The 11,451-nt window shown below is 39.3% G+C and overlaps 1 protein-coding gene across 4 annotated transcripts in view; it reads right to left on the bottom strand.

The window, feature by feature from the left end:
• Positions 1 to 1,818: 1,818 nt before the first annotated feature.
• HNRNPA2B1 (heterogeneous nuclear ribonucleoprotein A2/B1) overlaps positions 1,819 to 11,451 on the bottom strand; it is a 20,538-nt gene continuing 10,905 nt past the window's right edge. For 2 of the 4 annotated variants that reach the window (XM_074984600.1, XM_074984598.1), the window contains exons 4-13: positions 10,996 to 11,206; positions 10,523 to 10,624; positions 10,364 to 10,444; positions 8,553 to 8,615; positions 6,913 to 7,032; positions 6,534 to 6,656; positions 4,570 to 4,652; positions 3,493 to 4,418; positions 3,124 to 3,254; positions 1,819 to 2,170 (exon numbers count right to left, since the gene is read on the bottom strand). In XM_074984600.1, coding sequence (XP_074840701.1) covers positions 4,591 to 4,652; positions 6,534 to 6,656; positions 6,913 to 7,032; positions 8,553 to 8,615; positions 10,364 to 10,444; positions 10,523 to 10,624; positions 10,996 to 11,206 — 762 coding nt within the window. In that variant the 3' untranslated portion in view covers positions 1,819 to 2,170; positions 3,124 to 3,254; positions 3,493 to 4,418; positions 4,570 to 4,590. The remainder of the gene's footprint in view (positions 2,171 to 3,123; positions 3,255 to 3,492; positions 4,419 to 4,569; positions 4,653 to 6,533; positions 6,657 to 6,912; positions 7,033 to 8,552; positions 8,616 to 10,363; positions 10,445 to 10,522; positions 10,625 to 10,995; positions 11,207 to 11,451) is intronic. The other 2 variants (XM_074984599.1, XM_074984601.1) reach the window with 2 other exon arrangements.

Genomic DNA, 11,451 nt, shown 5'->3' with positions numbered 1-11,451 from the left:
GAATACAAACCTGCTATATGTAGAACAGTTATTGTGTATGGGTATGACTCAAAAAATCATATTACATGACCAAGCACAGGAACCTGCTGAGTAATTAGAAAGCATACCAAGAGACTACCAGGTTTGGCTCTACATCAATCATGACTAGCTGTTGTCCCCTGTAAAGTCCCTTGCAATTCATGGTTTGCTACATTGTTTTCGCAAAATAATTTTATTGTAAAGCCTCAGAACAATTTTCCACTATCGCTGAAGAACATCCACAACTACACAAAACATAAATGCAATAGCTTCCAACTTCAGTTTCAAACTTATATGGTTTGACAACTACACTAAGGCTTGAAATGCTTTGGCTTTCCAAGTAATTTCTAAAATGGAATGTCTCAACCTCTCGTTGAAGATTTCATGAATGTTTGTATCAATTCTGTGCACAAGATTTTAAAACGGTTTTTATCAATAACATGGAGCCTCAAGTATGACTGCAGGGAGTACAGGCCTCTGGTGGCAGGCAGATGATCCCACAGCTTCCCCACGACATGGGGCCTGGACTCCATGCTGACTGTGGCAGCACCAGAGCTGGATCCATCACGAAGGCTGGATCTGCCCCCTTGCCACATACCAAGAATGAGGGAGTCCCCCATATTATATTTTTATATACACGAGTCCCAACCTCTGATCCAGTTGTGGGGTAAACAGGCTCAGCCTGGCTGGATTTAAGTACAGAATTCAGAGCTAGAGCAATCTGGGTTCAGAAAGCCTGGAGGGCTGAAGGGTGATTTTGATGCACAAAGTATAACTAGAGGTTCTGGCTACAGGGGTAATGGGACTGCAGATGACCCCAGTTAGGATTGTTGAACATCAGCCAGGAAGTGGGGGGCCACAGCCTTAGGATGCTGGTGGTGAGGTTCAGCTGGGACAAACAGGATTCCTAGATGCACAAGATTGCATCTCCCCCTGTAAAGTCTTCACCTGAAGCTGAAAAACAATGGGAACAAGAACTAGGGGGACGTTGTGTACAGGGCTTCATGCAGAGAGGTTTCTGCAGATGGGTCTGAGCTGGCTTTGGCACCTCTTAATAAAAGGAAAAGTACAGGAAGACCAATCCAGACAAAGCAGCTGAGTTCAGGGAAGCGTTAGGAGCCACCAGTGATGTGCGTGTGTGCATCTCATCCCCAACTCCAAAGTGATTTACTTCTCCTCCAGCAGCACCTGAAAATTGTGCAACTCTGCTGCTGGATAGAGGGTACATGACAGCTTTCACAGCTTCCTTTTACTTCCCCATCAGAAAGTCACTGCTGTGCAAGAAAGCAGTGTGCTCTACACAAGACAAGAATATTGTCTGCATGTACTGGTGCAGAATTCTCCCAGGCGTAATACTGGACATCGTAAAGAGTGATCTTCGTTTTTCATTTCATCTTACACGTTAAATCTGTTTGTAAATTAAAAAAGACTCTACAATCACTTAAGTTTTGACTTAATCTAAATTGTCTTTAGCAATAAGGCATTTCAGAGACAAATAGAGAAGCAATTTTTTCCATGCAGCATAAAAAATTACAGCCAAAAAGCTACCGTTTAGAAACAAGAGTTTGTCCAAGAACAAAGTAGCTTGTTGAATATGTAGTGCTGTTTCTCCAGCAGAGAGAAAGTTGATTACTCAGATATACATGTTAATGAGTACTCAGATATGCAAATTAGATCAATATTGTCAGAATTGTTTTAATCTCCTCAAAATGTGTTTTTAAAAGGCCTCAAAGGCTCAATTTTGTTGTATATAAGAAGTGTTTTGTTATAAATATACATTATCAATCATTACACTGGAACTACTGTGGTATAAAATATTTTATTTTAAAGCTATGGATGTTATAAAAATATGTATGTAATTTTCTATTCACAAAAAAATTCATTAACATTATTGGTCTGCTTTTCCTAGCCAGCCCTGAATGAGATTTACAGACAGTTATAATTAGTATAATTTTTTATTTTTAAAACCCAGCATTACAGGAGCCTGTACTAACTAACTGAGGTGTTTTATTATCAGGATTCATTTAACCTATAATTCTTTTAATGAAGCCAGAAAAAGCAACTATTTTCTGATGATACAGAATCTCTTATTTCTTGAAGCATGTCTGTGGTTGACCACTTCTTCATTTGTTACCTGCAGCATGGCACCTTCCTGCCAAAGAAAAAAAATAAAAGTGTATCTGAAGATGTTTATCATGTATGTCTATCCATTTTACTCATGGAAGAACTTCAGCAGATTAAAAAATTATAAACAATTAAAGTGTGCAAAACACAAAAGGAATACACCTTTGATTAGCTGAATACAGGTTCTTTAGGTGTGCAGATTGTTGCAGGCAATAAACCAATTTAGAAAAAAAACAAAAAACAAAAACCTGTGGGGCTAGATTCTAACCAATTTACATGTGCTGTGTAAAGTCTTTCTGAATTGAATGGGAGGTATGTACAGATGACAGAATCTGACACCAAGATGTATAAGCTGTAAGAAATATAACAGCACGATCATCAGTATCCTATCCAAATTAGGTAATAAGGTTGTGTGCATCTTTATACATATATGTATGTGTGTAACTGCAAATGAAATTTTTAGAGCCCAAGTTTCCACTTGCCCTCCTAAAGAAATACTATGCAGTAATAAAGAAGAATGGGTGCCACATTCCTTACTCGAGGCAGATGCATTTCAGTAGTGAAAAAAATTCTCTATTATATATTAAAAATGTAATGAGGAATCCGGTGACACCTGAAAGATTAACAATTTTATTATGGTATAAAATTTCAAGAGTTGCACCCCACAAAAGCTTATGCCATAATAAAATTATTTGATTTTAAGATGCCAGACTCCTTTCCTAGTCTTTGCGAAAACACAGTAAACACAGCTACTTCTCTGACACCTGTCATAAAATATAGTTACTTGGAATCCTCCAGGCACAAGGCACTACAACACCATACTGAGGCTTGAACAGACAGATGGCAGTACATTTCACTTCCACCAGAACAATACTAAATTTTACAAATGGTCTATGCTTACAGTTGTAACCATCAAAATCCCAAGAAAAATGTATGGTTGCAAAGGGTAAACAAAGTTTTGATTTAAAACTTGCGACCTACCATTTTAACTACCAACACGAGGTATGGAACTTTTGCAAAACTTTACTAATGGACACTTGCAGGTCTCATTTGTTCAACTGTAGCAGTGTACAGTAGCAGCAGTCTATGCTTGTCCATGGCTCATATCAAAGCTAGATTCCAGTAGGAAAAAAATATGTTAAGTAGCTGACATTTTTTTTAAAAAGGTGACAAAATGTAATATACAAGAAAATAATAGATTCACAAAATTCTCTTCAGTTGGTAATGGTTAACTCAATTCATTGCTATGTTAAACTACATATGATAACCACTATACTGAAAGAGACTGTCATATAGTATTAGTTTCTCGGTTTTGGAAAATTAAGAAAGGAAAAGTAAATAAGATCTTACCTAAAGAAGTTTAACTGAAGCTTAGAACTATTTTGCTCTACACCCTCAGCCTTCGTTGGCATCCTTAAAACTACGGTAGTTAAAGCTTTGCAGAAATACAGCGCAGCTTTTTAAGACTGGCTGAACTTAGTGCCGTTTTCAAGAGTTCTCTTGTACTAGACCTGTGTCCCTGGAAGAGTACCTCGCTGGGGATATTTCCTTTCCTTGCCATTGAAGAAGCAGCATCTAAAAGATCTAAAAAGGTGTTTCTCCTTGCAGAGATATCCCTTAAGTTATCTACATATTTTAAACCTGATAATTTACAAAACAACATACTTTTTTCTGACCAGCATTTAATTTTACATGTACAACAACAGCTTTTTATTATTTGTGGGACCTTATACTACCCACTCCTTGCCTTATTTTACAATATTTTTTAAAAAAAGTCTAAAATTACACAACATTTCCTTTAGAATTATTTTATTAAATCAAATGTACAACAGCTTCTTAACTCTACACACGCACTTAAATTTTTAAAAGGAAAACGTATGTCTTATTACACCATGATCCTGGCTAATAGCTTTTCAAAACTTTGAGAAAAATCTTAAAAAAGGTTTCACATGTCACCTGAAACTTACAAATTTAACATTATCAAAGGAATGCTTCTACACTCTTACAAATACCACTAGAAAGAAACAACAATTAAAAAGCTAAGAAACTGTCTCAAAGGCATTTTTACAATCCTTCCTCCACAGTAAGGTAAATGTTATTAAATAATCCAATCCATTCACAAAATGGCTCTCTGCATCTGCTCTGGTGTCTTCTGCCATATCACTGCATATTTATGCATGACTGAGATAAGTGTTTCCTTAACATTGTTATTTCGATAACCTGAAGCTGTTCTGTTACCTCTGGGCTCTCATCCTCTCCTATTTATACAGTGAAGCCTGTTTCAACAGAAGTAAAGAGTAAAAAATAGGTTATGAAATTATCCATCTAATGAATTTTTAAAGGAAAGATAATATCCTAAAAAGCTTTTACTCCTGCAGCTAAGTCTCATGAAATACTGCAATTATAGCACTTAAAAAAGATACTTACCCATGGCAAATTTACAGAAGCTCAGTAACGGCTTCTCCCTCCATAACCACCACTTCCTCCACTGCCTCCTGGACCATAGTTTCCTGCATTTGTGCAATAAGAAGATAGAGGACATTTACACCTTTATTTTTAAAACCCAAGCACATTTACTGTATATATTTACATGAAGATTTATATTCACTTGAATTCAAGATGACAAAGTGTACACCACCTTGAATGCGCTAACATATCACTATCCTCCAGGAAATATCATCCCAAGAACTGCCATGAAAACACATTTGGAAAACAAAACACAAGATTCTTGCAGCAAGAGAAATTCCTAGGCTCAAAGATATAATCAAATAAGGAAATAAATACTGCACTTTTTGGGCCTGATCCTGCAATACGAATCATGGGAACTAACAGCAGTCTGTCCACAAACTACATCTTCCAGAAACTAGTCTAAAGTAAAGTTTCCCTTTGGATGCTTTTCACATATAAAACCATTGCTGTTTAGAAGCTGGTGCCCAAAACCGAAAAAAACCCCCAAAAAACAGAAATGTAATAAAGACCCTAATATGACAGAGGAAGAGAGACAAAGTCCAATGATGAATAGGGAGATGCTGGTTATTACTACTATACCCAATAGCTTTTTCACACTGCTCCAACTCAGGCACGGGAAACCTTTTTTTCTCTGCAGGTGGCTCACAAAAAAAAGTCAGTCATGGCCCCGCACACACTGCTGTAGGAAAGGGGCACTGCATGATATGGGCATGAGGAGCCAGGCTTTTCCTAGGCTCTAGGATGGAGCCAGGAACAAGGGAGTCATGATGCAGAAGAGAGCTTCTGGCTGGGTCCAAGAGGTTTGGCATATAGGACATAGCTCAGAACTTGGGCACAGGCTCTGGGAAGGAGTTGGGAGTGCAGAAGGGGCCTCTGACCTTCAAAACGGGGGCCTGGATATATAAGACGACTAAGGCAGTGGGGTTAAGAGTGCAAGCTCCACCGGGTGGCACCTACTTCAGACAATTCCTGGTAGCTGGACTAAGGCAAGCTCCCTCCTGCCCTAGCTCCATGCCATTCCCAGAGACTGTCATGGTTCTGTGCAATGTGTGCTGCCCGTAGGCACCACCCCTACAGTTCCCACTGGGTAGAGAGCTTGCCTTAGTCCAGCCTGCAGGGGCAGGCAACAACTCTGGTACCCTCTCTTCTATCCAGAGGAGCAAGCCAGTGCTTGGGGTTAGGGCCTCATAGTGAACACTGAGGCTTAAGACTTCCTGCCCACTGTTCAGACCTGCCATGGGTTTGACTGGACTAGAGGTTCTCCACCCTGCTCTAACTAATCCTTAAGGATATCAAAAACACAAGAACTCCTCCTATTTAATCCTTTCCAAAGCTACTGATTGCCTTGACCAATACCCTGGTGAGTTTTACCAACACTAAAATTAGAGGGGGGCAGGTAGGAAGTTAAAATGTAACATCACGCAATTTACCAACAAACTTAATGGGAACCAAGTTAGTATAGTAGACCTGTGATTTGCGTTAGAGTTACATTCCTGGAAAACCAGGTATTTAAAAAAAAAATTCACGCAAGTTGAGAGGGCAGGGCCACAAACTCAGCACCTGCAACCACTACTGAAACAGACAACAGGCAATCACCCTGTGAAGGGGGAAGAGCGTTTGCGGAGCACTTTGCTCTGCCAGCTATGCCCTGAGGTGACACTGTGGGGAGAAAGGGGGCAGAGATCCACTGCAGCACCGGGGGGCGGGCACAATTACCCTGTGAAGGGGGACTGCAGCTCGCCTAGAGTGCCAGTAGCTTTGCCCCTCTGTGCTATCTTGGGGTTGAGTTGGGTGATCCCCGTTAAAAAGCTGCTGGCGGGCCAAGCAAAGCTCCCTCAGCTCAGCCACGGGCAGCAGCCGCTGCACAGGCCGGGAGGAAGAGATCCCCATCAAGGGGAACAGAGCCATGACATATACAATACCTCCACCATATGGTCCACCCATGTTCCTGCTACCACCAAAATTTCCACTCTTCATTGGACCATAATTTGAAGGCTGTTGATTATAGTTTCCAAAATCATTGTAGTTTCCACTTCCATAATTGCCTACGTTATTGACAAAAAAGGAGTAAGTATAACAATTATTTCTCATGTTATCACAAGCAGAACAAATCAAGAATGAAAATGTAAAAAAAAAAAAAAAAAAGAATGTCAGTCACTGAGATCAATTATTTTTATTCTCTGACCCTAGAAGACTGCATACTGGTTTTGACACACTTACGAAGTAAAACATTCAAATCAATATTCTTGCTCAGGCTAGTTCAAAACTAAATGGTCAGTTAAATGTTTTTAAGCATATTACCTCCTCCATAGTTGTCATAACCACCTCCATAGCCTCCACCCTGGTTGCCATACCCAGGTCCTCCACCACCATATCCTCCTCTTCCTCCTCCATAGCCAGGACTACCTCCAAAATTGCCACCTATCATGAAATAAGCCTTTAAATAACTTTACATAATAAATGTCAGCAGAACTCTGAGATCTGAAGAACAGCACGACTAAGATTAAGATCGTAGTCTTCTTCAGCTTCAGACTACTGAAGGACAAAAAGGCCAAGAGGAAGTTCTGAAGGATGCTCTGTATACACAATAATCATTTTTAAAGCTATGGCCTTGCCTCTTAACCGTTTAGACTGACTGCAGTTTCTACCTAAGAATTAAAACATAAATATTACCAATACATGATATTTAGCGGTCTAAAGATGTATTTTCCTGGAAATAAATCCTGAATTTTTCAGAGAGCTCAATAGCTTAAGAAAACGCTGCTAAGCAACACTAAATTGTAGTTATACTATATCAGCAAGCCTTTTAAAAAAAAGGAAATCACTAACTTTACCACTTTTCAGACTTTCTGCACAAAATCTTGAAAGAACAAAACACACTTGTATAGACAAGGAAAAAAACTGCAGGTGTATTTCTTTTTTAAACCCACAGCAAAGACCAAGTGTATGGTTCAGATATGGCAGGCCTGTTGATGAGAGGGAAAGTACATTTACCCTGGCAATTCAAAAAGATCCAGGGATATCAGCTGCCATTATTGCAGGGGAAGCCCTGAGCCTATTTAAAATTGCTGCGGAGCACTAGAGCAATTCCACATGGATTAGAAACCCCACAGCACCCTCCCCACCACACACCTTGCCTGGGCGAGTATGACAGCTGTCAGCACCTAATGTCATGAGGGAAGAAACTGTATATAAGCCTGAGCCATCAAGAAGAACAGATTACTTTGAGTAGTGTGGCAAAAATACTATATACAGGTTGAACCTCTCTCATCCAGCATCCTTCCCAGACCATCAAAGATCAATGTTGTCTAGGACATCACTAAAACTTCCTCTGCTTACTGAGCTCTTAGAAGATATTTAGGGATAAATTAAGATAAGAACAGCACAGAATATGGAGAGACAGGACTGGTGACTGTAAACTACCTTTACGGGACCATGGGAAACTTGGCCAGACCCATGAGAAATGGTTGTCCAGTTAACTAAAATCATGCTGGATTACGGACGATGCTGGATGAGAGGTTCAAGCTGTACTTCCAAGTGAGAAGCATGTATTTGAATGGAATACAGCCTTATTACAAGCCTTCAGGGAAAAACGACCTGAGTGATTACGCTTGCACACATTTTCCAGTAAGTGCAGGATTTTGACAGCCGCTGATTGGGCTTGAATCTAGCACTAGAATGAGATAGTGAAAATATGGCAGAAAAAGAAAATGAGAATAACTGCAACACAAATCGGGTTTTAAGGGACAGGAAAGAAGCACAGTCAATACCAGGACATATGGCAAATTAAAGTTAAAGACCAAGGATCAAAATGTATCAGCAATCACTTATTGTTACTAAACCAGATCAATGTGACTCTACTGCTTAAAATCATTAGTAATAGAAAATATACAACCTTTTGAAGAACAGAAGTTACAAAAAACCCACTAGCCTACACTCACCTCCTGGTCCTCCACCATATCCATTGTATCCATCACCAAATCCACGGCCACTTCCATATCCATCTGTTAGAAATAGATTTCTTTTAGTTTCATATGTATGGAACTAGAAAAAAAGTTTACTCAACAGTGAGCTGGAATTTATTGATGAAGATCGTATAAACTGTTCAAAATTGAGATGACAAGCTGTAATTTAAAAATATTCCCAACATTTTTTTAAAAGACTACAAACACAGCATCAAGTGGACATTGTACATATGGCCCTTTTAAAAACCCTTGTCACAAATACCTTAAATTGATATCAATTCTTTAAGAAACATAGTGCTTTAAACATGGGTAATGAAATTTCAGTATTATAAACTACTTTACAGTAAACCCTTAAGTTACACAGGGTTTGCATTTCTGCAACCACCATGTAACTCAAATTTTTGCACATGTGGAGGGGAACCAGGAAACTGACCCGCTCACTAGGTCTGGCCAGTTTTCTGGCTCCCAGAGTGCTGGGGAGCTAGGGGGGCAAGAGTGTTGGGGAGCTAGGAACCAGGAGGCAGCCTGGTTTCAGTCTCCCTGCAGCTTGAGGGACTGGGAACTGAACAGCTCACGCTGCCACTTGGTTCCCAGCTCCCCTGTGCTGGCAGGAACTGGGAATCTGACCAGTGGATGGCTGGTCAGCTTCCCGGTTCTCAAGTAGGGATTTGGGAACCAGGCTAAGAGCCTTCTACCTCTGACAGCTGCACAGCTGGATGAAGGGAGAGAGAAGACTCCAGCTGCAGGGCTGCAGTTTCCCCACCCCCACGCGTCTTGCATAATGTGAGATACACGCATGCTGAACGCGCATATCTTGCGGGGGGATTACTATATGTGTCTGAAATGTGAATTTCAAAATTTATCTGTGGTCTCTACACTGTAATAAACCTTTTCTAAATATAAATAAAGTTACTTTGGGGACTGGTATGTCTTTAAAAACAGATTAAAAAAATCCCACCCACATCCATTTCTAGGTGGTATTATCTTAGAAGAATGTAATGACTTTAAATACTTAAAGCTCTTTTCATTTAGCTCATCTGAAATTAAAGCTTCAGACATAAGAGCACCCTGAACCAAGGAATATGCATCTATCACTAACAAAGCATACAAATCTTCTCTTAAAGAAACAGCTGCATTTTTGGACTTGTCAAGGTAGCAGCTTCCTGGTTACCAGTTATTTATACTTAAAAGCTCACAGGAAAACTTTAATAATTTACTCACACAAATCTCCAGACAAGGCCACAGCCTTTTGTGTAACGTGAACTAACAGGTCAAAACCTCCGACTTCAAATATTTAAACCAGTGGTTCTCAAACTCTTTGGCCCATGGCCCACCCTACTTAATGTAAACTTTTCGTGGATAACCAGCCCACCAACCATGACAACAAAATGCACGTGCTTTTCTCTAAATATCTGAAATACTAAATTATTCATATTAAACTACTGGAACATAAAAACACAGATGTGCAGCTGTAACATGGGGTGGACTGCTTGCAGGGCTGGAGAGGCAGGGCGGGCTCCCCAATCCACTGGGAGAGGAAAGTCCTGAGCCCACAGCCCACTTGCAAAATGGCTATGGACCACTAGCGGTCCAAAGACCACACTGTCAGAATCACTAACTTATACCAATTCTTTTCTGTTTTATTACTGCTAATCACTAAAATTAGTTTCTTCATAATAAGAGGTATGTTTTTAATCTTTTAGAAAAGAAGTTTTGCTGCCAATACTGTAGTAGATGACAGTAAAGTACAAAGCAAACTGAAATCCAAAATAAAAGGGCAGCCTTACCAGATCCTCCTCTGAAGTTACTTCCTGGTCCTGGACCAAAGTTGCCACCACCTCCACGTGAATCCCCAAACCCAAAATTACCTAGAATGATTTTAGATTGCTGTTAAGTGTTTGTTATATGAAAAGTGAACCTAAAAGCAGAAAGTGAAACTTAAATACCTCCTCTTCCACTCCTAGAACTTTGAACTTCTTGCATTTCTTGCCTGGATAAAGCTTTTCTTACTTCTGCATTGTGACCATTGATGGTGTGGTATTTCTGCACTGTAAATCAAATATTTAAGAATAAGAGATTACACACACCAGACTTTTCTTCTAGAGTTTAATTCAGGAATGGCTAAGTTACCAAAAATAAAATAAATTTTTCCTCCTCACATTTTTGCAATAATGATCCATCTAGAATGCAAGTTATTAAAAAAAAAACAAACCACACATGATAATTTCAGGTAGCATTATTGCATGCTCCCATCAAATTTATAAACAGATTCAAAATGAAAGCCTTGTTCGTACAAACATTTATACATGCAAATAAACAATTAAATCCAAAAAGCTTACCCACATGCTTAAGTATTCTTGATAGCAGGACACTAAATAGCAATACCGTTAGATGAAATTGTAAAATAAAATTTACTTACATACAATTTTATCCACAGGATCATGGTCGTCAAAAGTAACAAAGCCAAACCCTCTCTTTTTACCAGATTGTCTATCTGTAATTATTTCTATTGTGTCAATTTTCCCATACTCCTCAAAATAGTCTCGAAGGTGGTGTTCCTCAGTATCTTCCTTAATTCCACCAACAAACAGCTTTTTCACAGTAACATGAGCACCAGGTTTTCCAGATTCCTTGAAAGAATTAAATTCTTATCTTTATATCTATACACACGCACATGCACCTTCCAAGCTACTAGGGTGATAAAAAGTTTTGCATACAGACTTTTCACCCAGATATTGAAGACAGTCAACTTGAAATGTTATCAAATTTTCATAAGTGAGTTTATAGTTTTCAGGTAAACCATGCTATCTGGAACACCTCTGCCCCTTTTTAAAACAAAAAACAACCATCTCCCTAGTTTTGAAAGCAACTCTCT

The sequence above is a fragment of the Carettochelys insculpta genome, chromosome 2, assembly GCF_033958435.1.
Source record: "Carettochelys insculpta isolate YL-2023 chromosome 2, ASM3395843v1, whole genome shotgun sequence".
Classification (NCBI taxonomy): Eukaryota; Metazoa; Chordata; order Testudines; family Carettochelyidae; genus Carettochelys; species Carettochelys insculpta.
The sequence above is the reverse complement of the archived record's forward strand: the minus strand, read 5'-3'. Positions and strand labels throughout refer to the sequence as shown.